Source organism: Petromyzon marinus, chromosome 72 (genome assembly GCF_048934315.1).
Source record: "Petromyzon marinus isolate PM22_M1 ecotype Great Lakes invasive population chromosome 72, UKy_Petmar_22M1.pri1.0, whole genome shotgun sequence".
In the NCBI taxonomy this organism is placed as follows: Eukaryota; Metazoa; Chordata; class Hyperoartia; order Petromyzontiformes; family Petromyzontidae; genus Petromyzon; species Petromyzon marinus.
In genome coordinates this window covers 7929905-7957276 of record NC_133738.1, presented here as the reverse complement: position 1 = coordinate 7957276, position 27372 = coordinate 7929905, and the positions used below count along the sequence as shown (strand labels likewise).

At 43.3% G+C, this 27372-nt stretch overlaps 1 protein-coding gene and 1 pseudogene across 1 annotated transcript in view; both read right to left on the bottom strand.

The window, feature by feature from the left end:
* Positions 1–2447: 2447 nt before the first annotated feature.
* Positions 2448–11859, bottom strand: LOC116957330 (uncharacterized; annotated as a pseudogene).
* Positions 11860–24204: 12345 nt separating this feature from the next.
* The window catches only part of LOC142906954 (uncharacterized), a 59352-nt gene continuing 56184 nt past the window's right edge, over positions 24205–27372 (bottom strand). Inside the window, exon 4 of the mRNA XM_076055776.1 lies at positions 24205–26504. Coding sequence (XP_075911891.1) covers positions 24918–26504 — 1587 coding nt within the window. The 3' untranslated portion in view covers positions 24205–24917. The remainder of the gene's footprint in view (positions 26505–27372) is intronic.

Below are 27372 nucleotides of genomic sequence, written 5' to 3'. Positions count from 1 at the left end.
CACGATCAGTTGATATTTAATGCACCACCTTGGAATGGCAACCCTTCTTGAAACACAAAGATACTTTTGGAACAATCTTATTTGTCCCGATATGCGTGTTGTGTGTCTTCTTTGCCACTTGTTCAATTCTTTGCGTAAAGCAGACGCCGGGCGATGCGTCGTGAGGGTGTGGGGGTCATACAGACGGCTTCGTTGCTTTTTCTTGCTCGGGGTGTCGGCTTAGCTGCCCGTCCGCTGGCAGATACAGGCTCTTTCCACTGCTGGAGTAGCTGCGACGGCACGTTGCGTGTCCTTGAAGATGCTCGATCGCGCTCGCTGCTGGTCCGCTGACAGCAGCAGACTCCTTCCACTGCTAGAGGAGCTGCGTTGCACGCGCTCCCTCCTGCCCCGTGCTCTTTATCAATGCCCAATTGCGCGTGCAGTTCGTTCGCTGGTGGCGGACACCCTTGCTCGGTGGAGCTGCTGGTGGGAGCTGGCACTTAGGATAGAATGACTTGAGCGATACTTCTTCCGTCAGCTCTAAACTCGTGTTCGGTGACACATCGCTACTCGGCAAGTCTCCCTATCCCTGGTTGATTGCAGAGTCTCAACCCGGAGCTTGCCGCTCGCTGCCCTCTTCTGTCGCTCGCCGAGCTGAATTGTCGAGCTCAGCACATAACATCACCTCGCCCCTTTTCTCTGCGAGACACAGCACCCATTGCTAATGTCTCGAGGCCATTCCCCGAAGCTGGCTTGCTGTCCCTTGCCGAGCTGCTGTGTCTTTTTGTCGAGCGGATGGTCGCTGTCTACTTCCGCTGGTATCTGGGATGTCGCTGAATTGTCGAGCTGAATTGTGTGTCATGTTGCTGTTTATATCCGAAAAATCTCCCCTATGCGCGTCTCTTGCGAGAGGAAAAAAAGAGATGCTTACTCTGTCTGCTCTCTCACAAAGGACCGGAATTCCATTGATCTCGCTGTGTTGTGGGGGGGGGTTGGACGTGTCCATGTTTTTTTAATTTGACTTCATGACTGACCCTTTCTGGTGGAGGAAGGGGAGGGTGGCATTATCTTTGCGAGGGTGACGACAGCTGCTCAAAATCATTAATATCAATTTTGGAAAAAGGCATAAATACAACAGTACCCTGACCTTTGAATGGATGCCTACACATGCATGCATTCTTAGAATGCGAGAAGCCAAGTGATAGCACGGTTTATATTTGTTAAAAGAGGTTCAAAGTTCACATCTGTCCGGTAACCCTCATAATTACTGCAGCAATATTGACCAAAAATCTGCTTAACAGTGGATGTTCAACATTCATGGTGTCAGGGTCAAAATTTGCCAGATTAAAAAGATTAGCCACAAACGACCCGACTGGGGTTACACATCAATCATCGCTCCACCAAACTGGCAGGCGCATGTCCACGTGCAGGTCGGTACTGAGTCACCTTCTACCACAAAGGGACAGCTGCCACTTGGGCTAGCCGTCGAACGATTGAGATGAAATATGATACAAGCCGCTTGTAGTTGCTGAAGCATTTCACCTTTGATTAGCAAAATTGGCAACGTACAGTGAGAAATAAATAACACATTAATGCAAGCGCCAATTATTAATGATTATTATAAACACGTTGAATGCTGTGGAGCTTTTTTGTCTCCCGCTCCTGCTTACAGATCTACCCAACCTCCAAGTCCACACATGCTGGCCACTCCTACTCTGCATCCTCCAAAAAGTCCACCTCCAGAAAGTGCTGGGTTTCATTTCACTCTCTCTCAGTCCGCAGCCTCCTCCAGCTTCAGGCTGCCTCTATTGACCACTTGGAGGTTAAACCCTTGCAATTAGAAAGGCACACATCTGGCTGTTGCCTGATGAAGCTAGTTGTAATGACTGGCGAAACGTCACTCAGATTGTAAATGTTGTGGCTTGCCTCTCCAACACACCAGTGTGCTGTACTAGTGATGAATTGGCATGTTCTGTTAACGTTACAACCCTTACTAGTTGGCTGTTTCGGGTGGGGACGGGTTTTAACTACACATTTACATATTTACGCGATCTAACCCAAAAAACCTCTATTATGGGAAAGGCCTGTGAATGGATTGGAACTTCGTTATCCTAAGCTAAATGATGCACATCTAATTGGTCTCCATTGGACTCGGTATTGCCTAAAAAATCCACCCACACCTCCACATCCACAAATTGCTGGGAGTTGCCTCGCTCTGCCTCAGAGTCCACAGTCTCCTCCAGTTTAACGCTGCCTCGATCAACGTGAAGGTCGGATTTTGGAGTTGAATCTTCATCCTCACATTTCACTATCACTTCTTCAGACTTTACTGTCATTTCACTTTTCACCTTCACTGATTCAAATTTCATTTTCACTTCTTGACATTTCACCTTCACTCCTGGCCACGTTTCATATCTCAAATGTTTTTCTGGTTCTTGTTTCATGAGGGATGAACTCATTGCAGCACTTGGACTTTCACAAGCCGATTTCAGATTAATTTCCTGATGAATGGTTTGATGCTTGTTTCGATCCCCTAACTGTCGAAAACCGTTCTCCCCATACACAGTGCACTTTAAGGGTTTTTCTCCTACGTGTGTTCGCTGATGGTTTTTAAGATATGTTGACAGTGAAAATTCCTTCCCACACACAGTGCACTTGAAGGGTTTCTCTCCCGTGTGTGTTTGCTGATGTTTTTTAAGATATGTTGACAGTGAAAATTCCTTCCCACACACAGTGCACTTGAAGGTTTTCTCTCTCGTGTGTGTTCTCTGGTGGCACTGAAGAATTGATGAATATGCAAATGCCTTCCCACACACAGTGCACTTGAAGGGTGTCTCTCCTGTGTGTTTTCTCTGGTGTATTTTAAGATGTGATGACTTTTCAAAAGCCTCTCCACACACAGTGCACTTGAAGGGTGTTTCTACTGTGTGTATTCTCTTGTGTGTTTTAAGATGGGATGACTTTGCAAAAGCCTTCCCACAAACAGTGCACTTGAAGGGTGTCTCTCCTGTGTGACTTCCGTGGTGTATTTTAAGATATGATGATTCTGCAAATGCCTTCCCACACACAGTGCACTGGAAGGGTTTCTCTCCCGTGTGTGTTCTCTGGTGGCCCTGAAGCTTTGATGACCGTGCAAATGCCTTCCCACACAAAGTACACTTGAAGGGTTTTTCTCCTGTGTGTATTCTCTGGTGTATTTTAAGATATGATGACTGTGCAAAGGCCATCCCACACACAATGCACTTGAAGGGTTTCTCTCCCGTATGTGTTCTCTGGTGGCCCTGAAGCTTTGATGACCGTGCATATGCTTTCCCACACAAAGTACACTTGAAGGGTTTTTCTCCTGTGTGTATTGTCTGGTGTGTTTTAAGATGGGATGACTTTGCAAAGGCCTTCCCACAAACAGTGCACTTGAAGGGTGTCTCTCCTGTGTGACTTCTCTGGTGTATTTTAAGATGCGATGACTGTGGAAACGCCTTCCCACACACAGTGCACTTGAAGGGTTTCTCTCCCGTGTGTGTTCTCTGGTGGCCCTGAAGAGTTGATGATTGTGCAAATGCCTTACCACACAAAGTACATTTGAAGGGTTTTTCTCCTGTGTGTATTCTCTGGTGTATTTTAAGATATGATGACTGTGCAAAGGCCGTCCCACACACAATGCACTTGAAGGGTGTTTCTCCTGTGTGTATTCTCTGGTGTCTTTTAAGAGGTGATGACTCTGCAAACGCCTTCCCACACACAGTGCACTTGAAGGGTTTCTCTCCCGTGTGTGTTCTCTGGTGGACCTGAAGATTCGATGGATGTGCAAACGCCTTCTTACACACCGTGCACTTGAATGGTTTCTCTCCCGCTGATTGTTTTCGCTCCATATGATCAATTCTGTCCAGCAAAGTGGCAGAGGAACTGGCAGCTGCAGACAGAAAACAGTAAAATCCACGCAATGTATTTCAGGAAAGAAGCATAGAAATGCATATGTATACAGTCACATGTGATATTCACATATTACATGGACAATAACACTCAAACATTAACGAGAAATACAAAAAAAATCACCCTCAAATTTATCACACAGGCTGTTTTACGGCACTTGCTCCTACTGACAATCAGCTGTTGGCCTGGCATAGTAAGGCAAGTGGTCAGTATAATGCCTGGAGGCCCAAGTATATTTAATATCAATAACCCGTAACTCGACGTACAGAATTTCGGTTGTATCTGGCTATTGAACAAATGTTAACTATTGCAAAAGTCTGCTAAAAATAGCAAATGGTGTTAAAAATATAAATATTCGCATTGGGCAGATATATGATAAAATGAACAAATTAATATTTAATCGCAACTTGTAAGTCTGAAGCCAGGCTCAGATTTGCTTGAATGCTCGGAGGGACAGATGTAATTTCAGCTTCATGTGCTGTGTTTTCCATGCTTATGAAACGTTCCATGTGTAGGGGGGTTCTAGAAGGTGTGCGTTGTGATGATTGTAAACAGGTGACCGGAAGGCACTGTAGAGGTGGACGACATTGGGGCCAATTGTGGAAACCATCGGGGTTGACTGTTCAGGTATCAACTTGGTGGAAACCATCGGGGCCTGAAGATAGCCATAGCAATTACGAGTGTGGCAGTCGTTACACTTGGACTGTATATACGTTCGGAGAAATAAAGCTCTACTTCCCTGAAAATGGATGTCTGCAAGGAGCTTCTTTACACGTCTAATAAACAAAAAACCCTATTGCTTTGATTAAGCCTAGGTGTTTAATATTGGCAATATACTTTACAGCAAAAATAAAAACTTTACACTCTCACGCATTGGAACGGCAGAGAAGGTGGTGTTGCGGCTAGAACCATGCCTGGCTAGATGCTAATACTCTTCACCAAGTACTTAACCTAGGAACAATCAACCCAGCAGAGGCCTACAATAAGTTAAGCTATAACTTGTCAATCATGTCTGCTGTCAGCGATAATACAACTCTGAATGTTGGCTCCATAATGCAGTGAACGAACAAACCTGCCTCCGTTCCCCATATAGATACACTCTTACATACAGATATGTTTCACATTGATCATTAACAGATTATATCAAGAAAACAGCCACCATTCACCACTAATTGGTACTAACATCATCACAGTGGTCATGCCATGATTGGTGTGAAATGAGGCTATGTAAGTGTGGAGCACTTGCCAGTAGGTCATGGGAATGATCCAGGTGTCAAGGGATGACTGAGATGACTGGTAGATGCACCACCTGTGCTACCCACTGTGCCAACTTGCTGCATTTTAGCCACCCAGCGCTCCACCCATTGATGTGTCACTCCTCTGGCCTCGTTGTTGCAGGACGATTGCCTCCAACTACAATGCAGCATCCTTCAAGGGCCTCCACCGCAGAGGCCGATCTGCACACTCTTGGTACCAGTAATCAGCAAGTCCGATCACCTCCACATCTCTCAATCTCTTCTCTAGCCCATGCCATACCCGATTAGTCCCTTGTATCCGAACTAACTTACGCTACTTGAGCATGCAGTTTCTGAGCATGCGGGGTTCAGGACCAACGAATGCAGCCTCGCCTGACAAATAGCCTCATTGATTATATTATGTATGGATATCTCAGGGATTTGTAAGCTTCGAAAACCATCAATCTGGCTCAAGAGGATGAATCATGGGCAGGCCAGCCTTAATTGTATAAGCCAGCACAGATGGTTCTTTAAAGGAGTCCATATTTCACATCCACAGAGAAAGGGGTCATAGTTGTGGGCAAGAAGATTCAGTGATTTACATGGAGCAATGGTCCAGGCAGCTTCCTCACCATGTTAGGCAGTCAAATTAAAGGATGCTGCTCGACTAGTTTGAATTGAGACTTTAGCTGCCAAACCAGAGCTGGTCGTGAACACATTAACCAAGTATGGGAGCTCCTCCACCACCTATAGAACTGCCTGATTACTCACTAAGAGGCGAGCAGGCGGAATGTTGGATGACGTGAAATACCCAGGCAGGTGCTTTATTTTTGTGAAACATATGTAAGGCTCCTCCTCATGATGAAATTCTCCAGGTACAGAACAAGAGTCCCTAACTCCATCGCATTGAGTAGCCATTGCCAGATCATCAGCATACATAACATGGTTGACCAGCAGGAAACGATCCCTTAACTATAACCAGCCATCGATTAGCCTCTCATTGTAACTGTACCAAATGCATTTTTGTAGAGCCATTATGAGGTTATCAAAACTATGTAAATATTGAAGATGCAATCTTAATGTACAGACAGTCCACGGGTCATGGAAGGGTTACGTTCCCGGGAACGATCCGTAACCCGAATTTCCCATGTCGGAAACTGAACAATTTTCCCCCAAAATCAAGACAAAATCCCATAGCCGGAAATAGTTGTGCTGCCCCTACCCAAATACTTGTTCATTTTCTCTCAGCACTGTATTGCGCTATAGTCCGTTTTCTATCGCGACCTGTATCGTATCGCTGTAAATACGTTCTGCACTTCCTATGATTCTTTCATTTAATCGAATATCTACCCTAACACTACCCATAATTAAACTAATGGAAGAAAAACTTATCCAAATATCAATGAACACCATGAGACATTATAATATTAATTGTTAAAAGAAAAGTCACTTCCGAATATTCATATACCGGGCATAGACTAGGCCGCGACCTCTCCGATCGCTGTTGGCTGAGACCATAAGCAATCGAAGTGTAATTGTGTTTAATAAAGTACATAACGTAAATAACTTATTAAATACACTTCTAATCAAAACTATAAAGAGAAACATGGGAAAAACAAGATAGTTCTAAGCAAAGAAAACCAAAATTACATAATGCTACAAATGAAAAATAATTAGGCAATGCTACAAAACAATTTCATTGACCTTAATCTTTTTCAGTCATTATTGCAATGCAATTAAGGGTGATATTACACTGAAAGTTACGAGACGATGTGACAGATACAGGAAACGCACGGTAACAATGTAACAGCATGACTGAGAGTGCAGAGCGGCTATACACCACCGCCTTGGGGAAGATGCTGCCTGCCTTATGCCTCGCTCAGCGTTATTCATCCACAACCTCACCGCGCTGGACTACTTGCGCTTAAGAAACTAATGCAAAAAATTCTGCATATTGATTTTTTGTAATGATTTATGGGAGCATTTCCGTAAGGTTGAATTTCCGTGAGTCGGGTCTTCCGCTACCCGGGGACTTACCGTAATGTTTGTGGCCAGAGGGAATTCCTGTCACACGCCAACTTGAACAGGAAATGGCTCCGAATCCTTGTCACGCAGCATTTTCCGAGCCTGCCCAAAATCATAAAAATCGTTAACGAATGTGAGCAGCGGGGCAGATATATCTAAAACAATGAACAACCAAAAACCGAAGCCTCTTCATGGTACTTAGGCCTTAATAACATCAAGAAACGTGCCAAGAAAGCCAAAACAGCGATTTTCAATACTTAACTATTGCAAAAGTCTCATAAAAATAGCAAATAGTGTTAAAAATTAAACTATTCACATTCGGAAGAAATATTATAAAATGGACAAATTAATGTTCAATTGCAACTTGTAAGTCTGAAGCCAGGCTCAGATTTGATTGAATGCTTGGATGAACAGATGTGATTTCAGCTTCACGTGCTGTGTTTTCCATGCTTATGAAACGTTCGTTCCATGTGTCGGGGACTGTACAAAAGAAGGTTCCAGAAGGCGCGTGTTGTGTTGATTGGAAACAGCTGACCGGAAGGCACTGTAAGCATTATTCAATTAAGAACACATATGTTATGGTAAAGTGTGTGGGGGGGGGGGGGCGTGCGAGTATATAAGGGGGAGCAAGGCCCGCGGTCGGGGCGCTTACTCGGGGACTGATTCACGACCAGAGGTGGACGACGGTGGGGCCGACTTTGGAAACCATCGGGGTTGACTGTTCAGGTATCAACTAGGTGGAAACCATGGGGGCTGAAGATAGCCATAGCGATTGCGAGGGTGGCAGTCGTTACACTTGGACTGTATATACGTTCAGAGAAATCTCTACTCCCCTGAAAATGGATGTCTCCAAGGAGCTTATTTTACACATGTAATAGAAAAACCCCATTTCTTTGATTAAACCTAGGCGTATAATATGGTCAATATACTTTACAGCAAAAAAAACTTTATACTCTCACGCACTGGAACAGAGGTGGTGGTGTTGTGGCTAGAACCATGCCTGGCTGCCTTCATCTGATCAGTACAGATGCATATACTCTTCACCAAGTACTTAACCTAGGAACAATCAACCCAGCAGAGGCCTACAATAAGTTAAGCTATCACTTGTCAATCATGTCTGCTGTCAGCAATAATACAACTCTGAATGTTGGCTCCATAATGCAGTGGACGAACAAATGTGCCTCCACTCCGCATGTCGATACACTCTTACATACAGATATGTTTCACATGGATCATTAACAGATTATATAAATAAAACAGCTATCATTCACCACTAACTGGTAGTAACATCATTACAGAGGTCATGCCATGATAGGTGCGAATTGAGGTCATGTAAGTGTGGAGCACTTGCCAGTAGGTCATGGGAATGATCCAGGTATCAAGGGATGACTGAGATGACTGGCACATGCATCACCTGTGTTACCCACTGTGCCAACTTGCTGCATTTTAGCCACCCAGCGCTCCACCCATTGATGTGTCACTCCTCTGACCTCGTTGTTGTAGGATGAATGCCTCCAACTACCCTGCAGCATCCTTCACGGGCCTCCTCCACAGAGGTCGATCTTCTAAGCAAACGGGATTCATGACCAACGAATGCAGCCTCACCTGCCAAAGAGGCTCACTTGTGGTCAGAATGCAAACAAAAAACACTGATAATATATGCACTGTCTTTGAAACTGTTTGGTCCACACCAGAGACAGCTTTCTTTTGAGCCTAGTCTCAAAACGGTGTTAGACCCGAGGACGCCAAAAGGCGCCAAAAGGCGTACGGTGAGTGTGAATCAAACTCGTGTTGCCTGGTTCATAGCGCAGCACACTGTAGGTTACATTACCATTCGCCACTTAGTGAGCTCTACCAGTATGAGTGCAAAGGAACATACACCGACTGACTGCAGAAGCTTCCGGTCAAACTGCCTCCTCTCCCAATTCCAGAGAAGGTTTTGCCCACGCATTGCAAATGTCACCAATCACAATATTCCGGGTTCACCACTCTGGTAAAATGAAGCGGCCACTCTGATTAGTAAGACAATCAGATATATATTGAAGTCTATCTTTAAAACTCACCTCTGTAAACTGGTCTTCATCTCCTGCCTAGTTTTGCCGTTTACCTGAGCGAGTGGGTGAGTGATTGGGTCACGGAATGGGTGAGTAGTTGACTTATTGAGTAGGGAGTGAGTGGGTCATCCAGTGAGTGATTGAGTTAGTGGGTAAATGAAGCTTGCCCGCCCTTGAGTTTTGGCTGTTTACATTGCAGGATGTGTATATTTTGTACTTTTTATACACGGCACAGATTGGTGGGATCCACGGATGAAATTCAGCACTTCACAAATGTTAATAATTGTATTATTAATATTGCAGGCATATTTTCCACACCAACATGCAACATATGCTGCCATATAGATATTAAAGTCATTATTTCTCGCGTTATTTTTCATGAGTAGGCCATTGTGTACTGGTGTCATGGTTTAAATGTATAATGATACAACTATTTTGATGAAAGAAGAAAAGGCTTCAACCTTTTCGGCAATAAGACAGGTGTTAAGATCAGAATCTTTAAAATCTGAATCTGTCTTCTGGAGGAATGTCACAGGTGTCCAGTCGAGGCGGGTCAGAAAGTTACAAAAACAAACATGGTTGGATACGTACGGTGTGAAAGAAGTTCAACATACAAAAAACTATAGGAGTGCAAAATCGATGAAAGGTAAGCATATTCTTGGTTCTTTCGGCAAAGTCACCTTGAAGGGAAACAAAACAATAAAATTATCACGACGTTTCGACTGCAACACAAGCAGTTATCATCAGGTGTGAAAACCAACGGCAAGAACATTTGAAAGAAGTGGCGGTTTGTATCTATTTATTTATTTAACTATTTCTAAACGTTAGCACCACGGATAGCGATTAGAAACGTCGTGAGAATTTGATTGTTTTATATATTTGTTTTATTGTTTTGTTTCCCTTCAACGTGACTTTACCAAAAGAACCAAGAATATGAATCACTGCAGTCACGAAAGCATTAAATCGAAAGGTAGGCAATTCATGAAAAAAAATAGAAATGAATAAAGTACATAGTCCAATTTGAAAACAGATACCTATTGCAAGGCAGCATTAAGTCTGCCTTAATCACACATTCTTGTAGTAGAATTTAACACTAACATCAAGTCTGTATCAATCACGTGATATTTTTATTTAGGATATTTTTTTACATAGATTTGCTCTTTATTTTACTTATTAAACCATTGGACAATCCGAAAAATCTGCGACGTGCATCTGATTGTCTATGTCAGTCTGTGGGTCTGTGTGCAAGTCTGTGGGTTTCTGTGCGAGTCTAGGGGTTCCGGTATGCCTGATTGTTTGTTAAGTTTCCCAGATTTCACTGCCCAAAGGTTTGGAACCACGTATCGTTTTTTGGCATCTCAATTCTGCCATCTAAAACCTCGCTTAAACTGACTCTAATAATCACTAAAGTTTGAGTGGGAATGTAATTTTACAACAGAATTGCTATTAAGTTTCTTTTGTAAACCTGCAATTTTGGAATGCATTGATGTCTGCCCACCATGTCGCCCTTAAAAAATTGCGTCTAAGCTCAATGGGTGTTACTCACTTCTGATTGTGAGTGGGCCAGTGAGTTTGGGTAAGTGGAAGGGCGAGTGAGAGGGCGAGTGGGAGTGTGCGAGTAGGTGAGTGTGAGTAGGTGAGTGTGCTTGTGTGGGCGAGTGGATGGATGAGCCAGTGGATGGATGAGTGAGCGAGTTATAGAGTGGGTGGGAGGGTGGATGAGTAGACGAGTGAGTGGATGGATGAGTGAGTGGGCCAGTGAGTGAGCTTAATTATAATTAAATGTTTTAATGTCTTCCGGCTGAGTCGCCCTTGAAAATAAGCTTATTAGTTCAATGGACTTCACTCGGGAAATAAACTTCTTCTGACTCTGAAATAAACTTCTGGACTGGTATCGTCCAAATATTGCAATGCTGAACAAATGCCTCCAGTTTACTCAATCGGGAATACGCGAATAAGCATCGCCCCTCCCCCCGACTGCCAAACCAACTCGGCAGGACGCTCCTGAACTGAAGTAAAGAGACTCAGTGTGATAAAGCACTCGAGTGTGCACCACGCTGGCGAGATTTGCACTACATCGCTCGGTATAGAGGAGGTTGTGGGTTGTATCCCGACGCTGACGCGTGTTTATTTGGAGTTTGCGTGTCTCTCTTTCTGCGTGGTCGCGTTTAGAGTATTTGGCTGATGTAAATTTACACACAAGCCATTTCGTTGTGAGCAGGTCGCTTCTGAAAGATATATAGCTCAAAATGGTATATTTTTTTGTTTAAAACATGGTTTTCAAGTAGTCAGCCAGGTGAGGACAAATTAAAATGAACAAAAATCAAAGCAAATACAATCAGGCGATGGCAGGAGGCAAGCCCAGCATGGCTAGGCCACACTTTGTAACGTTCCAACCTGGACATCCATTCCATACTCGCTGCTACATTCAATTGAGATCCCCAGGAGAACAACAGAAGAAGCGAGGCTGCACCTAAATAAACAAAAACAACCACCACCAAAAACCACGACCACCACCACGATGTGAACTTCTCACCTCGGATCGCAGTTGAGTGGCGAGCAGCTTTCCGGGATTTCGTGACGTCATGCGGATTGACGCGGCGGGGGAGATGACATGACGTCACTAGCGAGTTTACCCCTCCCACTTAATAGATTGTTAAAGAGCCCGGCCCTGACATTGAGTGATAGGGCGTGGCTGCTGAACCGGACATAGTGAACTCGCGACAGATTTAATGGTTAATTAAAATTAATGAGGCAGGCCCTCATGGGGAGTGATTTTACTGGTGACATGACGTCACTAGCGAGGTACACATGCCCTGCCGTCTCGCGATGATGACGGCACGTGGAGTGGTAAAGTGAGAGAGCGAGCACGGTGAGGAGTGGTATTAGAGTTTAAGTTGATTTAGATTCATTTTACATTTCTTCCTCTGTTGCACAGGGATCCCTTGGGTGGGTAAGCTCAGCTACAACAACAAGAACGTGAACATTATTGCGTGTGTACACTGTCTGTGACACCACTATCTTCATCAGTGGAGCCCTGTGAGCCATTCGGCTCTTGAATCGGGTGCAACCGCAACAAACAAAAACATGAACAAGAAACAAACAAAAACATGCACCCGATTCAAGAGCCGAATGGCTCACAGGGCTATACCAAAAAAAATTAAACTGAAACTGTAGTAGCATGGTTAGGCATAGTGTATATTCCTATTCATCTTTACCTGTAGTAGCGGACGTGTGGCAACAGGGGGTGGTAGTAAAGGGTTTTGGGTTAGATCGCGTTATTTATGTGTCGTAACCCTCCACGACCCGACACGGCCAATCAGCAAAAAAAGTGTCACGTTGACAAAAGACAATTAGTTCACTACTTTAGCCCACCGGTGTGTTGAAGAGTGAATCCACGACGTTTACAGTTTGAATACGACGTTTCGCTGGTAATTACATCCAGCATCATCGGGCAATTCGCCAGAATGGTAAAGTCCTCACTTGCTCTCGGTCTTAAATAGAGCAGCAAAGATGAATTACCTAAATTATCAACAGAAGGTGTATATCGGATTAATTGTTTATGTGGCAGATGCTATATCGGACAGTTGGGACGTAACATCAGCATAAGACAAAAAGAACACCAAAGAAATATTAAATTATCTCAAACAACTGTCGGCAGTGGCAGAACATGCTTGTCAACAAGGACACCCAATTGGTTTTGATAACGTTGAAGTGTTGTGTAAAACTAATTATTACTGGCAAAGACTAATTAGATAATCCATTGAAACTGAGAGAAACAGAAATAACTTTAATCGTTCTGATAGCTATAGGCTTAGTGCGGCTTGGAAGTGTATTATTAAATAACACATATTGCAATTCTATATAGGGGAAACACTTATTAATTAACGGATTACTAATGTAGCATATAATCACAATAACACATATTACAACTAATTACTAATCTACAACTCATTACTAATCATAACCATTGACTGATTACCAATCGATTATACAATTACAATACCCCCCCTCCGCCTCAAAACCTGTAATGAGTTAAATGATGACGTTACCCTGCTGCTCGATTCAAGACCGAGAGCAAGTGAGGGTTTTACCATTCTGGCAAATTGCCCGATGATGCTGGATGTAATTACCAGCGAAACGTCGTATTAAAACTGTAAATGTTGTGGATTCACTCTTCAACACACCGGTGGGCTAAAGTAGGGAACTAATTGTCTTTTGTCAACGTGGCACTTTTCTTGCTGATTGTCCGTGTCGGGTGGTGGAGGGTTTACGACACATTTATAAATAACGCGATCTAACCCAAAAATCTTTATTATGAATAATATTGGTCGCGAAAGCCTACGTGTTAAACTGAGGTGGTGGTAGACTGGCTCGGGAGGATGACCCGGGCCGTTGGGCCACTCGGGTCCCCAGACCCCAAGAGGGGGGCTGGGGGGATATTCCGGGGCCCCCCAGAGAGTTCCAGAAGGGAGGCGTGGCTAGGGGCGGAGAGACCCCTGCACGGGTCCGGCTGACGTGTGTACTGCCATGAGCTGTATTTAGCAATTTCAGTCAGCATCCAGCGCTATTACTCTACACATGAAAAATTACACCCTTTTTAAGTTCACCGGCTCAGGGACTCTTCTGCTGTTGCTTTTGTTCATTTGATGTTCGAAAAACGAGGAACCTTTTTGAAATTGCCACACTCATGCTATCACTTGCATTTCAGCAGTTGCTGGCCTTTGTTTTGATGTATAGGAGTAATGATAATCCCATTTCACTCAAGTATGTAATCACAAATGACACAAGGATCTCCAGCTCTGTCTGTGGAAACAGTGATAGTTGATCACACCAGAACTTATCAAGCTCCATTGTCTCAACCTCCATTTGGATTCAATCATTGGCTCGTAATTGAATGAGATAATCTTTCATCATATCACTATCGGCAAGGTTAAAAATTCATTTATTCAGTCTCCATTTATTTGCCACGTCAAGATCTCCCGTAGAAAAATATCCTTGGAAAGAGTCACTCAACTGTTGCAAATGCTTTGTCACTTCAGCTGCAATGGTCAGTCCTTCATTTTCCGAAAACAACGGTTTCTTCAAGTGGTGATGTTTACACAATGCACCAGGTACTTATTTGAGGCTGAGTCGACCTGGGAAGGCCCAGGGCCAATTCAGATAATCTCCATTGGTTTTGGGCATGAGCGGAAAACTAGGGTCGCTGGGTTCATAGCGCTCCCCACTCAAGCACAGACATAATCGTAAGTAGAGTATTCAGTGTTAATACACCTATTAATTTAATGTTTTTTGCATACGGTTTTTACTTTATTTGGCATAGAGTACATTACTTATTTCAATTGCGATGTGTATTTTTGATTGCCGATTACCTAACCCATTGTTCAGGTAAGTATTTAATATCGCTGTTTTGGCTTTCGTGGCACTTTCCAAGAATGTAACCCCCGCAATATTCAAAGATCTCCTGTATTTTCTGTCCATCTGCTACAGCACAGATGTATCGATGGTCAACAGAAACTATACCTCTGCTTTATCGATGTAATCGAGGCCTACGGTACCATTAAGAGGCTTGGGCTTTCAGTCCGATGTCCCTGCCCTTGTGCTCACATTCGTGAAGGATTTTTATGATTTTAAGCAGGCCCGGCTAAAGCTGTGATCAGGAGTTGGAGCTGTTTTCTTGTTTAACTTAGCGTGTGATAGGAATTCCCTCTGGCCTCATGTATTACGTAGCATCTTCAATAGTTATGTAGTTTGAGAACGTCACAATGGCCCATCTGGGTATTTAACCAAAGCTGAGCCTGGCTTCGGACTTCCAATTTGAAATTGAACATTCATTTGTCCATTTTGTTAAATTTCTGCTCTATGCAAATAGTTGATTTAACACCCTTTGCTATTTTTTGCAGATTTTTGCATAAGTTAACATTTCAGCAGCCAGACACAACTGAAACTGTTTATGTAGAGTTATCGGATATCATGGATATTGAAGATACTAGGGCCTCCAAGCATTATACTGACCACTTGCCTGCTATGCCAGGCCAAGAGCTGATAGTCAATAATAGCACATGTCTTAAAACAGCCTGTGATTAAATGTGGGTGATTTTTTTCTTCTCATGAATGTTTGAGTGTTCTGGTCTATAATGTGAATATCACGTGTTACTTAATACATGTATATGCTTCTATCCTGACATACATTGTGTGGATATTACTGTTTTATGTTTGCAGCTGCCAGTTCCTCTGCCACTTTGCAGTACATAAGCGGTCAAATGGTGCAAAGACACACAGCGGGAGAGAAACCATTCAAGTGCACTGTGTGTGGGAAGGCATTTGCAAAGTCATCACATCTCAAAACACACAAGAGTACACAAACAGGAAAGAGACCCTTCAATTGCAGTGTGTGGGAAGGCGTTTGAAAAGTCATCACATCTTAAAACACACCAGAGAATACACACAGGAGAAACACCCTTCAAGTGCACTGTGTGTGGGAAGGCATTTGCACATTCATCACATCTAAAAAGACACCAGAGAACACACACGGGAGAGAAACCCTTCAAGTGCACTGTGTGTGGGAAGGCGTTTCCAAAGTCATCGCATCTTAAAATACACCAGAGAAGTCTCACATGAGAGACACCTTTCAAGTGTAGTGTGGGAAGGCGTTTGTACATTCATCAATTGTTCAGGTCCACCAGAGAACACACACTGGAGAGAAACCCTTCAAGTGTGCTGCGTGTGAGAAGGAATTTTCAGTCATCATATCCTCAAAAACACCACAGAACACACACAGGAGAGCAACCCTTCAAGTATACTTTGTGTGGCAAGGCATTTGCACGGTCATCAAATCTTAAAACACACCAGAGAATACACACCGGAGAAAAACCCTTCAAGTGCCCTGTGTGTGAGAAGGAATTTTCACAGTCATCATATCTTAAAAAACACCAGAGAACACACACAGGAGAGCAACCCTTCAAGTGTACTTTGTGTGGTAAGGCATTTTCACGGTCATCAGATGTTAAAATACACCAGAGAAGTCACTCAGGAGAGACACCCTTCAAGTGCACTGTGTGGGAAGGGTTTTCGACAGTTGGGGGATCGAAATAAGCATCAAACGAGTCATCAGGAAATTAATCTGAAATTGGCTTGTGAAAGTCAAAGTGATGCAATGAGTCCATCCCTCATGAAACAAGAACCAGAAAAACATTTGAGATATGAAACGTGGCCAGGAGTGAAGGTGAAATGTCAAGAAGTTAAAGTGAAATCTGAATCAGTGAAGATGAGTGAAGAAGTGATGGTAAAGAGTGAAGTGATAGTGAAATGTGAGGTTGAAGATTCAACTCCAAAATCCGACCTTAATGTCGATGGAGGCAGTGTGAAGCTAGAGGAGACTGTGGACTCTGAGGCAGAGCAAGGCAACTCCCAGAAATTTGTGGATGTGGAGGTGTAGGTGAATTTTTTAGGCACTACTGAGTCAAATGGAGACCAAGTAGACGTGTATCATTGAACTTAGGATAAAGAAGTTCAATTGCATTCGCAGGCCTTTCCCATTACAAGGGTTTAACTTACAAGTAGTCAAGAGGCAGCGTGAAGCTGGAGGAGGCTGCGGACTTAAAGTGAAATGAAACCCAGCAGTTTGTAGAGGTGGAGTTTTTGGAAGATGCAGAGTAGAAGCGGCCAGCATGTGTGGACTTGGAGGTTGGGTATATCTGTAAGCAGGAGTGGGAGACAAAAAGCTCCATAGCATTCAACGTGTTATAATATTTTCATTGATAATTGGCACTTGAATAAATGTTTTATTTCCTTCTCAATATACGTAACCAATATTGCTAATCAAAGGTGAAATGCTTCAGCAACAGCGGCTTGTATCATTGATCTCAATAGTTCAACAGCTAGCCCAAGTGGCAGCTGTCCCTTTGTGGTACAAGGTGACTCAATACCGACCTGCACGTGGACATGAGTCTGCCAGTTGGGTGGAGCGATGATTGATGTGTAACCCCAGTTAGGTAATTTGTGGCTCATCTTTCGAATCTGGCAAATTTTGACCCTGATACCATGAATGTTGAACATCCACTGTTAAGCAGATGGTGCGTATTTTTGGTCAATATTGCTGCAGTAATCATTAGGGCTGCCCGACAGATATGAACTGTGAACCTCTTTTAACAAATATCAACCGTGCTATTACTTGACTTCTAGCATTCTAAGAATGCATGCAGGTGTAGTCATCCATTCAAAGATCAGTGTACAAAAAATGCAATGTAATGTGATGCAGTATATTTCAATGCAATAATTAAATGTTGGCCATGTATCTTTTGATAATTTAGAGTTGTAATTTTAACACGTATAATCTGATTCTGAGCATATACAGCAGAAGCTATTATCCAGCATCCATGGAGAATCAAGGGTGCCAGTTCATCAAATGTGCAGGTTGTCTGAGAGGTATACTTTATGGATCAGCAAAATTCTCAAATGTAAAAACATTTTTTTATTAAGAAATTAAGCATACATTTGAACTGATATTCAAAACAATGTACTATTTTACAGAGGTACTTACCAGTCATTTGTACAGCATTTTAAGTTTACTGTAGAGAAGCAGTGGTGCTGATTAGATTACAGTGTACTGTAGTGCAGTACTGTATGTACAATTTCAGTGAAACAATTAGGTTAGGCAGCCCACAACACGATCACAATGGCCAATTGCAGATTGCAATTGCGACTCCATTTGTGCCACCACTCAGCAACGTCATGAAGCACGCTCCAAGATGCCAGAATTTTTCTCTACACGTGAAGTAATATTTATATTGCCGCTTGACAGATGCCGGTTAATAGAGCATTCCGGATGGTAAAGTACGTGATAGCAGAGATTTTGCTGTACGTACCATTTGGTATAAAATGGTCAAAAATGTAATGTCCTAAATAGACGAACGTTTATTTTGACTGTAACCTGTGCAGAACATTTACGTGACTGCTGTTGTTTTTGTGATACAGGGTCAAAGGTATTTTTGTAGCTTAGGAACCATATCCCTCAACTCATTGTCTTCGAAATCACGAATCTAGTATATACAAGGGAAAACACTGAAAAGTTACATGATTGAGATTTTCTCCACAACGCTAATTATGTTATCTTACCTATAAACTTAATTTTTTGTCTGCCTGGCTGTCTGCGTACGCCTATCCTCGTAACGCTTTTCACTGACAAACTGTTGGATTTACGTTTCAACAAACTAAGCACCCGATATAAACTAAGAAAATAACACTTTGTAACAATGTACGCTGAAAAATTGGATACTCCGACCGACGCTTCTGTTGTTGTGGAGTAACTCATGTAGCCAGCTATGGCTCTAGGGTTTGGTGTTACATGTTATTTATGTAGTTTATTGTAAAAATTCGGTCACAGTCCTTGTGATCACTGTTACGTTGCAATTATGGCTTTATTTTTTGGTGATTTGGAAAACGTTTTTTGGTTTGGACATGTTTGTTTTGTTGTAGTACGGAGTTAGACTGATGGCCTTAATCTAAGTTTTTGTGGTTGTTGTTTGACTTGCATCCCACTGGGATTTTTTGCACACAGCATTGGTGTACGGTGCTTTTTTCAGGAATATTTTTGCTGTGTTTTTTTTTCCATGGATTTTCTGTTTGCACAGTCACATAGTCACTTTAAGATGTTTTTCTTGTTCGTGTTTTTGTTTTTTTGTTTGTTGTGGTTGTACCCGATTCAAGAGCCGGATGGCTCATAGGGCTATACCAAAATAAACTGAACTGAACTTTGAGCGTGCACCAAAGCACGCATCTGCGCATGCGCAGAAACACCAACTCGCGGTTGCCCCTAGCAACGCAAACAAGCTTTCTGAGAGGCGACGGGAGGGAGGTTCTCCTTTGCGTTAAAAATGGCAAAAAGAAAAAAAATCAAGCACAGTTACTGCTGCACAAACACACGTTGAAGTAAATCCTGAACAGTGTGATGTCCTCCTCTCCCCACACCCCAATGCGTGCATTTACTACAACAGTCAGTAGATACTACTAGAGAGTGAGTAGATACTACTATAGCCAGTAGGTACTACTCCAGTCAGTAGATACTAGTGTTGTCAGTATATACTGTTGTCAATAGCTACTACTGCAGTCAGTAGATACGACTGTAGAGGCAGTAGATACAACTGTAGACAGTAGATACTATTGAGTCAGTAAATACTACTATAGTCAGTAAACTGTACAGTCAGTAGATACTACTGTAGAATCGGTAGAAACTACTGTAGAGTCACGAGAGACTACTTTTCTATTGTTTATAAGGTGTGTAGGTATTTGTGCCTGCAAAAAAAATTGAATGGGTAGTTGGGGGGGGGGGGTTGACAACATTTGGGAACCTTTAGATCAACTTTGTACACCCACTTTCTATAATTTTTTGATTCAGGTAACCTAAAAGGCTCTTATAATTTTTATGATGGACAAACGGAACGCCGGGCTTTTATAATATACTTGCGGTAAGTACCCGGCGTTACCCGGGCGAAAAAGACAGGCACACATCGACTTACACACACTTTAAATGTGCATGAGTTTAGCAGAAGGAACAGAACAAAATATTTGTCTGCACACAAACATTATGATTGTAATATTTGCCAGGTGATTATTAAAAAAAAATTGTTTCTATGAACGTGATTTGACACAATAACAAATATATCAACGCAGAGGAAGGTATAAATAAATTATGAGTTGTGAGCGCACACAAACGAAAATGTGATTATTTGCAAGGTGATTATTAAAATACCAGGTTTGTGTGTACATGAGTGGAGCGAAAGAAGCAAGGAATAGTAAAATTAGTCTGCACACAAAAATTATAAATGTACATTCATTGTGTAAAAAATGACATGTCTTCTTCTTCTTCTCCTCTTATATATAAAAGTCTCCGCGCACACTTGCGAGGGATTTGGCTCTCGAATGGTGGGGTTTACGTCGAAAATGTTTTGCCAGCCGGCACGCCCTAAGCCCCGCGGTGGGAATAGGCTATTCCTTTTTCATGCCCGTCACTTTTAAAGTAGTTTAACAAATTAATGTCATTTCTATTTTACTTATTTATTTATTGCACGACATCGACCATTTCAACTGACGACAATTGCCTTGGGGGGGGGGGCGGACCCTGCCAAGTGATGCGCGTTCGGTCGAGCTCACGTGCAATAAATATACACAGAACGCTGCGGATATTTCTTCACAGTGTGATGTCCTCTTTGCCCCCCCCCCCCAACACGATGCATCCAGTTTATACTGCAGAGTCCGGAGTTAATATTATATTGCTCAGATAGCATTATTGTTGCACGGGCCGGGGGATGTTGGGGGGGGGGGGTAGCGGCCCAGCCCCCAGCCTGCCCACGTGCCACCTCTGCCGCCTCGGCAATGTAGGCCAGGACGGCGGCTCTGCACGGGACTAGGCCTCACCACGCCTATGGTAAGTACAAATTTCCCTGCTTCTTATGCTACAATCACGTACATACAAAACTGTTGTTATTCATCACCATTTTTGGTTGTGCTCACAACAATTTTGTTTTCGTAACTTGCTCATTACTTTCATCTTTATTATTCTATCAACTCACGTTCAAATCCACCTCTTCATGCCAATATCACCTTACTATTATTACATTACTTATCTTCACTTACAACTTTCGTCACTGCAGGAATTCAGATTATTTGCCTGTTTCGGTTCAGTCACGTAGCTAAACATTTCAATAAATTTAGCTTTTGTCAATATGCCATAAACGCCATACAAATCGCTCAATAAATATTTTCGGTTTATTACTTGCCCATTACTTACATGTTTATTCTCGTGTGAACTCACATTCAAATATAATCTTTATTCTTGTTAACTCACGTTCTAATACACCCAATTTTTTGAAATATCACCTTCCTGTTATTACATTACTTATCTGCATTTACAGCTTTCGTGACTGCAGGATTTCATCTTCTTTGCCACTTTCTGTTGCGTCACGTAGCTACAAACATTTCTATTAATTCTGCATTCGTCACAATGCCATACAAATCGATTATTTTTGGTGTATTACTTGCCCTTTACTTTCATCTTCATTATTGTGTGAACTCACGTTCAAATATAATCTTTATTCTTGTCAACTCACGTTCTAATACATACTTTTTAAAAATATCACCTTCCTATTATTACATAACTGTACTTATCTTCACTTACAGCTTTCGTGACTGCAGGATTTCATATTCTTTGCCGCCCGGGTAAAACTACATGGCCGTGAGTCGGAGCCATTCCCTCTACACCTTCGCGTGCGACAGGGTTGTCCTCTGGCTCCCACATCTATTTTTACCACGTACTTCGTGATGCCTTCAATCTGCTACAGATACAATGGGAGGCTGATCGATGCCTGGGTGCGGTCAAGGGATGGGTCCCTATTGCTCAACCACGTTATATATGCCCATCATCTGGTAATTGCTGCTCACTCAGAGGACGAGTTGGAGGCACTGCTGCTGAACCTGGAGTTGCCACTAAGAGGTGGGGCCTTGCCATCAGCCACACCAAAACCAAGCACCTGCCTGGGCATTTTGTCCCATCGGACACTCCACCCCCACAACTCCCAATTGGTGATGGACCGCTTGTGGAGTGGAGAGTTTGTCATGCCTGGGCAGTGTGCTCATGACCGGCTCCGGTTGAACAGCAGAGGTCTCACTCCGAATCAGACCAGTGGCATTGTCTTTTCATCGGTTGCGTAACGGTGTGTGGAAGCTACCTGGTCTGTCGCTCCGCACCAAGCTTCAGGTCTTCTCGGCCAGTCATTCCCTCCATTCTCTACGCATGCGAAACGTCGATCCCCCTAATGGAACATCTTCACCAGTTACAAACATTTAGGCTGGCCTGCCTACGATCCATCCTCGGTCTAACCACGCTCGATTGTGAGCTCACAAATCCTTTAAAGATGCGGACAAAGTCCCATCCGTGAGCTCCTCCGGCAGGCAAGGCTGCGTTGGCTGGGCCATGGAGCCCGCATGCCCAGCCACCGCATGCCTAAACAGCTTTTGTTCGGCCGGATCGTGGGGGTGAAATACACGCAGCATGGGCAAGAGAACAGATGGCATAATGTGCTACAGCAGGATGTCCAGCTGAGTGGACTTGCCAATGACTGGTACCAGCAGTCTCAACATCGGCCTCTGTGGAGGCTCGTGAAGGATGCTACTGGCCAGTCGGAGGCAGTCGTCCTCCAAAAACAACAGGGGGCGGTGGAGCGACGCTCACAACAATGAGCGGAGCGTCGGGTGGCTAAAGCACAAGTAGGCACGTTAGGGGGGCACAGGTGTTGCATCAGCCAGTCGTCTCAGTCGACGTGTGGCATCTGGGTCTGTCCCATCACCTCCTGCCAGCAGGCGTTCGACACTTCACGTGGCCTCAAGGTGCACATAACTTGCCACAAGTGTCGTCGTGACGTCACCGCCACTTCGTGCCGAATGGAGGTTCTTGTTGTTGTATGGTATTGTGCTAGTTTTTACATTTTCATTATTTTTATATCTGCGTGACTTTACCTAAAGACGCAATGTAGATTAATGTGTGCAGACAACTAATTTCTGTATTCCATGCTTCTTTCGCTCAACTCTTGTACACAAAAACCTGTATCTTTATCACCTTCTAAATATTCACATATTTTCGTTTGTGCTCACTATTATTTTATTATTCACTTGCTCTGCGGTCAATGGTATGGTTTATAACATGGAGTATAACAGCGCATTGTGGCTGTCTCTCTCCCCCCTCCTCCGTTCCTAGCATGGATTGACTCGTCCGTCTGAACGGGGCTCGTTCGCTGTCCGTGGTGCTGGCGCTGAGGGGACGAAAACCGCCATTTTTCGCCATATGGCATTGTGATATATAACGACTTATTGTTGGTGGCTCAACTGATTGAAGAGTATATAGAGTTTATTGATCACATTGAGGTAGTTTATTATTATTTTTGTTTTTATTGGTTGACTATATGGTATTCATTATAGTGTAGTGTATACCCAGTTGCTTTGTGATTAATAGCTCAGCTTATTGAAGAATATATTGAGTACACTTATTATATTGATGTAATATAGACTTAATTCTTCTCACATTGGCTTACTGTATGATAGTTGGGTAGTTGGAGACCTTTGGCACTAAGTGCCTGTTGATATGTAAACTTTTACTTTAACACAGCTATTTCTCCTGCTTTGATAGGTAAACTCCTTTGTCTAGGCGCTTCATGCCTCTCATCGAGCTTAAAAGACGATGCGAATCTTGGCAGCACTCATTGAACCACTGTCGTCCCGACAGTTCTGTTCTTTCACCTGAAGGCCGCTTGTGTTGTGACTGAAACGTCTTGAGAATTTTATTGTCTTATTTTAATTTTATTATTTTTCTCATTCTACGTGACTTTACCGAAATAACCATAGGTTGCTCTGTATTATTTTTTTGGTGTCAAATCACCTTCATAGAAATCTTTCTTTTCAATAATCACCTTGATAATATTACATTCATGTTTGTGTTTGGACAAATTATATTTGTTCCAACCTTCTTCCACTCAACTCATGTACATAGAAAGTGTGTGTAAGTCCATGTGTCTGTCTTTTTCGCCCGGGCAACGCCAGGTACTTACCACTAATCTTATTATAACACGTTGAATGCTATGGAGCTTTTTTGTCTCCCGCTCCTGCTTCGGGGCCATCCATTTAGCACGTACGCATGGAGGGGGAGGGTTAACCCAAATGCGTACGCTTGCGTATGGGGGGGTCTACTGACAATGTACGGACGCATAGGAAACCGGGGGGGGGGGGGGGGGTGAAGCCTCGATAATAATTTGTCTACATTGGCCTTCAAATGAGTTAGATAGTCCAGCGCTGGACTTTGCTTAAACACGTTAATATTATGAATCCTTGATCGTTACTGCGTGGATTAAATATCGGCCATTCTATAGGATTCCGGGGGGGGGGGGGGGGTGCGTCAAGCGTACGTATGCAAGTGGGGGGGGGGGGGGGGGGGGTGTAAAAAGTATGTGTGCTTACAGGGAGATTTTTGCGTACGTACTAAATGGATGGCCCCCTTACAGATCTACCCAACCTCCAAATCCACACATGCTGGCCGCTCCTACTCTGCATCCTCCAACAAGTCCACCTGCACAAACTGCTGGGTTTCATTTCACTCTCAATCCGCAGCCTCCTCCCGCTTCATGCTGCCTCTATTGACTACTTGGAGGTTAAACCCTTGCAATGGGAAAGGCACAAATCTGGCTGTCGCCTGAAGCTAATTGTAATGACTGGCGAAACGTCGTACTAAGATTGTAAATGTTGTGGCATGGCTCTCCAACACACCGGTGTGCTGTACTTGTGACGAATTGGCATGTTCGGTCTAGATTTGAGGTTTTCGTGACTGTAGGGATCCATACTCCTTGGTTCTTTCGGTAAAGTCACGTAGGTATAAAATAAAATAAATCACGTTTCGATTGCAACACAAGCAATCATCAGCAGGTGATGATTGCTTGGGTTGCAATTGAAACGTCGTGATTTAATGTATTTTATACCTACGTGACTTTACCAAAAGAACCAGAGTATGGCATCTTCTGTTTACGTGACAACCCTTACAAGTCAGCTGTCAGGTGGTGGCGGGTTTTAACGACAAATTTATATATTTGCGTGATCTAACCCAAAATGTATCTATTATGGGAAAGGCCTGTGAATGAAATGGAACTTCTTTATCTTAAGCTCTATGATAAACATCTACTTGGTCTCCATTTGACTCAGTATTGCCTAAAACATCCACCCACACCTCCACATCCACAAATTGCTGGGCATTGCCTCGCTCTGCCTCAGAGTCCACAGTCCCCTCCAGCTTCATGCTGCCTCCATCGATGTGAAGGTCGGATGTTGGAGTTGAATCTTCATCCTCACATTTCACGATCACTTCACTCTTTACCATCACTTCTTCCCTCTTCACCTTTACTGATTCAAATGTAATTTTTACTTCTTGACATTTTGCCTTCACGCCTGGCCACGTTTCATATTTCAAATGTTTTTCTGGTTCTTGTTTCATGAGGGATGGACTCATTGCAGCACTTTCACTTCCACACGACGATTTCAGATTAATTTCCTGATGAATGGTTTGATGCTTGTTTCGATCCCCTAACTGTTGAAAACCATTCCCATACACAATGCACTTTAAGGGTTTGAATCCTGTATGTGTTCTCTGGTGTTTTTTAAGATATGATGAATGTGCAAACGCCCTCCCACACACAGTGCACTTGAAGGGTGTCTCTCCTGTGTGTATTCTCTGGTGTCTTTTAAGATGTGATGACCATGCAAACGCCTTCCCACACACAGTGCACTTGAAGGGTGTTTCTCCTGTGTGTATTCTCTGGTGTGTTTTAAGATGTGATGAATGTGCAAATTCCTTCCAACACACAGTGCACTTGAAGGATGTTTCTCCTGTGTGTATTCTCTGGTGTGTTTTAAGATGTGATGACATTTCAAATGCCTTCCCACACATAGTGCACTTGAAGGGTTTCTCTCGTGTGTGTGTTCTCTGGTGTTTTTTAAAATATGATGAATGTGCAAATGCCTTCCCACACACAGTGCACTTGAAGGGTTTCTCTCTTGTGTGTGTTCTCTGGTGGATCTGAAGAATTGATGAATGTGCAAACGCCTTCCCACACACAGTGCACTTGAAGGGTGTTTCTCCTGTGTGCGTTCTCTGGTGTGTTTTAAGATGTGATGACCATGCAAACGCCTTCCCACACACAGTGCACTTGAAGGGTGTCTCTCCTGTGTGTATTCTCTCGTGTCTTTTAAGATGTGATGACCATGCAAACGCCTTCCCACACACAGTGCACTTGAAGGGTGTTTCTCCTGTGTGCACTCTCTGGTGTGTTTTAAGACGTGATGACATTGCAAATGCCTTCTTACACACAGTGCACTTGAAGGGTTTCTCTCCCGTGTGTGTTTTCTGGTGGGCGTGAAGAATTGATGAACGTGCAAACGCCTTCCCACACACAGTGCACTTGAAGGGTGTTTCTCCTGTGTGTATTCTCTGGTGTGTTTTAAGATGTGATGACCATGCAAATGCCTTCCCACACACAGTGCACTTGAAGGGTTTCTCTCCCGTGTGTGTTCTCTGGTGTGTTTTAAGATGTGATGACCATGCAAACGCCTTCCCACACACAGTGCACTTGAAGGGTGTCTCTCCTGTGTGTATTCTTTGGTGTCTTTTAAGATGTGATGACCATGCAAACGCCTTCTCACACACAGTGCACTTGAAGGGTTTCTCTCTCGTGTGTGTTCTCTGGTGGGCCTGAAGAATTGAACAATGTGCAAACGTCTTCCCACACACAGTGCACTTGAATGGTTTCTCTCCCGCTGATTGTCTTCGCTCCATCTGACCAATTCTGTACAGCAAAGTGGCAGAGGAACTGGCAGCTGCAGACAGAAAACAGTAATATCCACACAATGTATGTTAGCATAGAAATATATATACAGTCACACGTGATTTTCACATATTACATAGACAAGAACGCTCAAACATTCATGAGAAATAAAAAAAACATTCACTCCTAATGCAACACACAGGCTGTTTCAAGGCACTTGCTACTATTAACAATTAGCTCTTGGACTGGCATAGCAGGCAAGTGGTCAGTATAATGCCTGGAGGCCCTAGTATATTTAAAATCAATGATAACCCGTAACTCCACATAGAATTTCGGTTGTATCTGGCTATTGAAGAAATGTTAACTATTGCAAAAGTCTGCTAAAAATAGCAAATGGTGTTAAAAATATAAATATTCGCATTGGGCAGATATATGATAAAATGGACAAATTAATATGCAATCGCAACTTGTATGTCTGAAGCCAGGCTCAGATTTGCTTAAATGCTCGGAGGGACAGATGTAATTTCAGCTTCATGTGCTGTCTTTTCCATGCTTATGAAACGTTCCATGTGTAGGGGGGTTCTAGAAGGTGCGCGTTGTGATGATTGTAAACAGGTGACCGGAAGGCACTGTAGAGGTGGAGGACATTGGGGCCAATTGTGGAAACCATCGGGGTTGACTGTTCAGGTATCAACTTGGTGGAAACCATCGGGGCCTGAAGATAGCCATAGCAATTACGAGTGTGGCAGTCGTTACACTTGGACTGTATATACGTTCGGAGAAATAAAGCTCTAC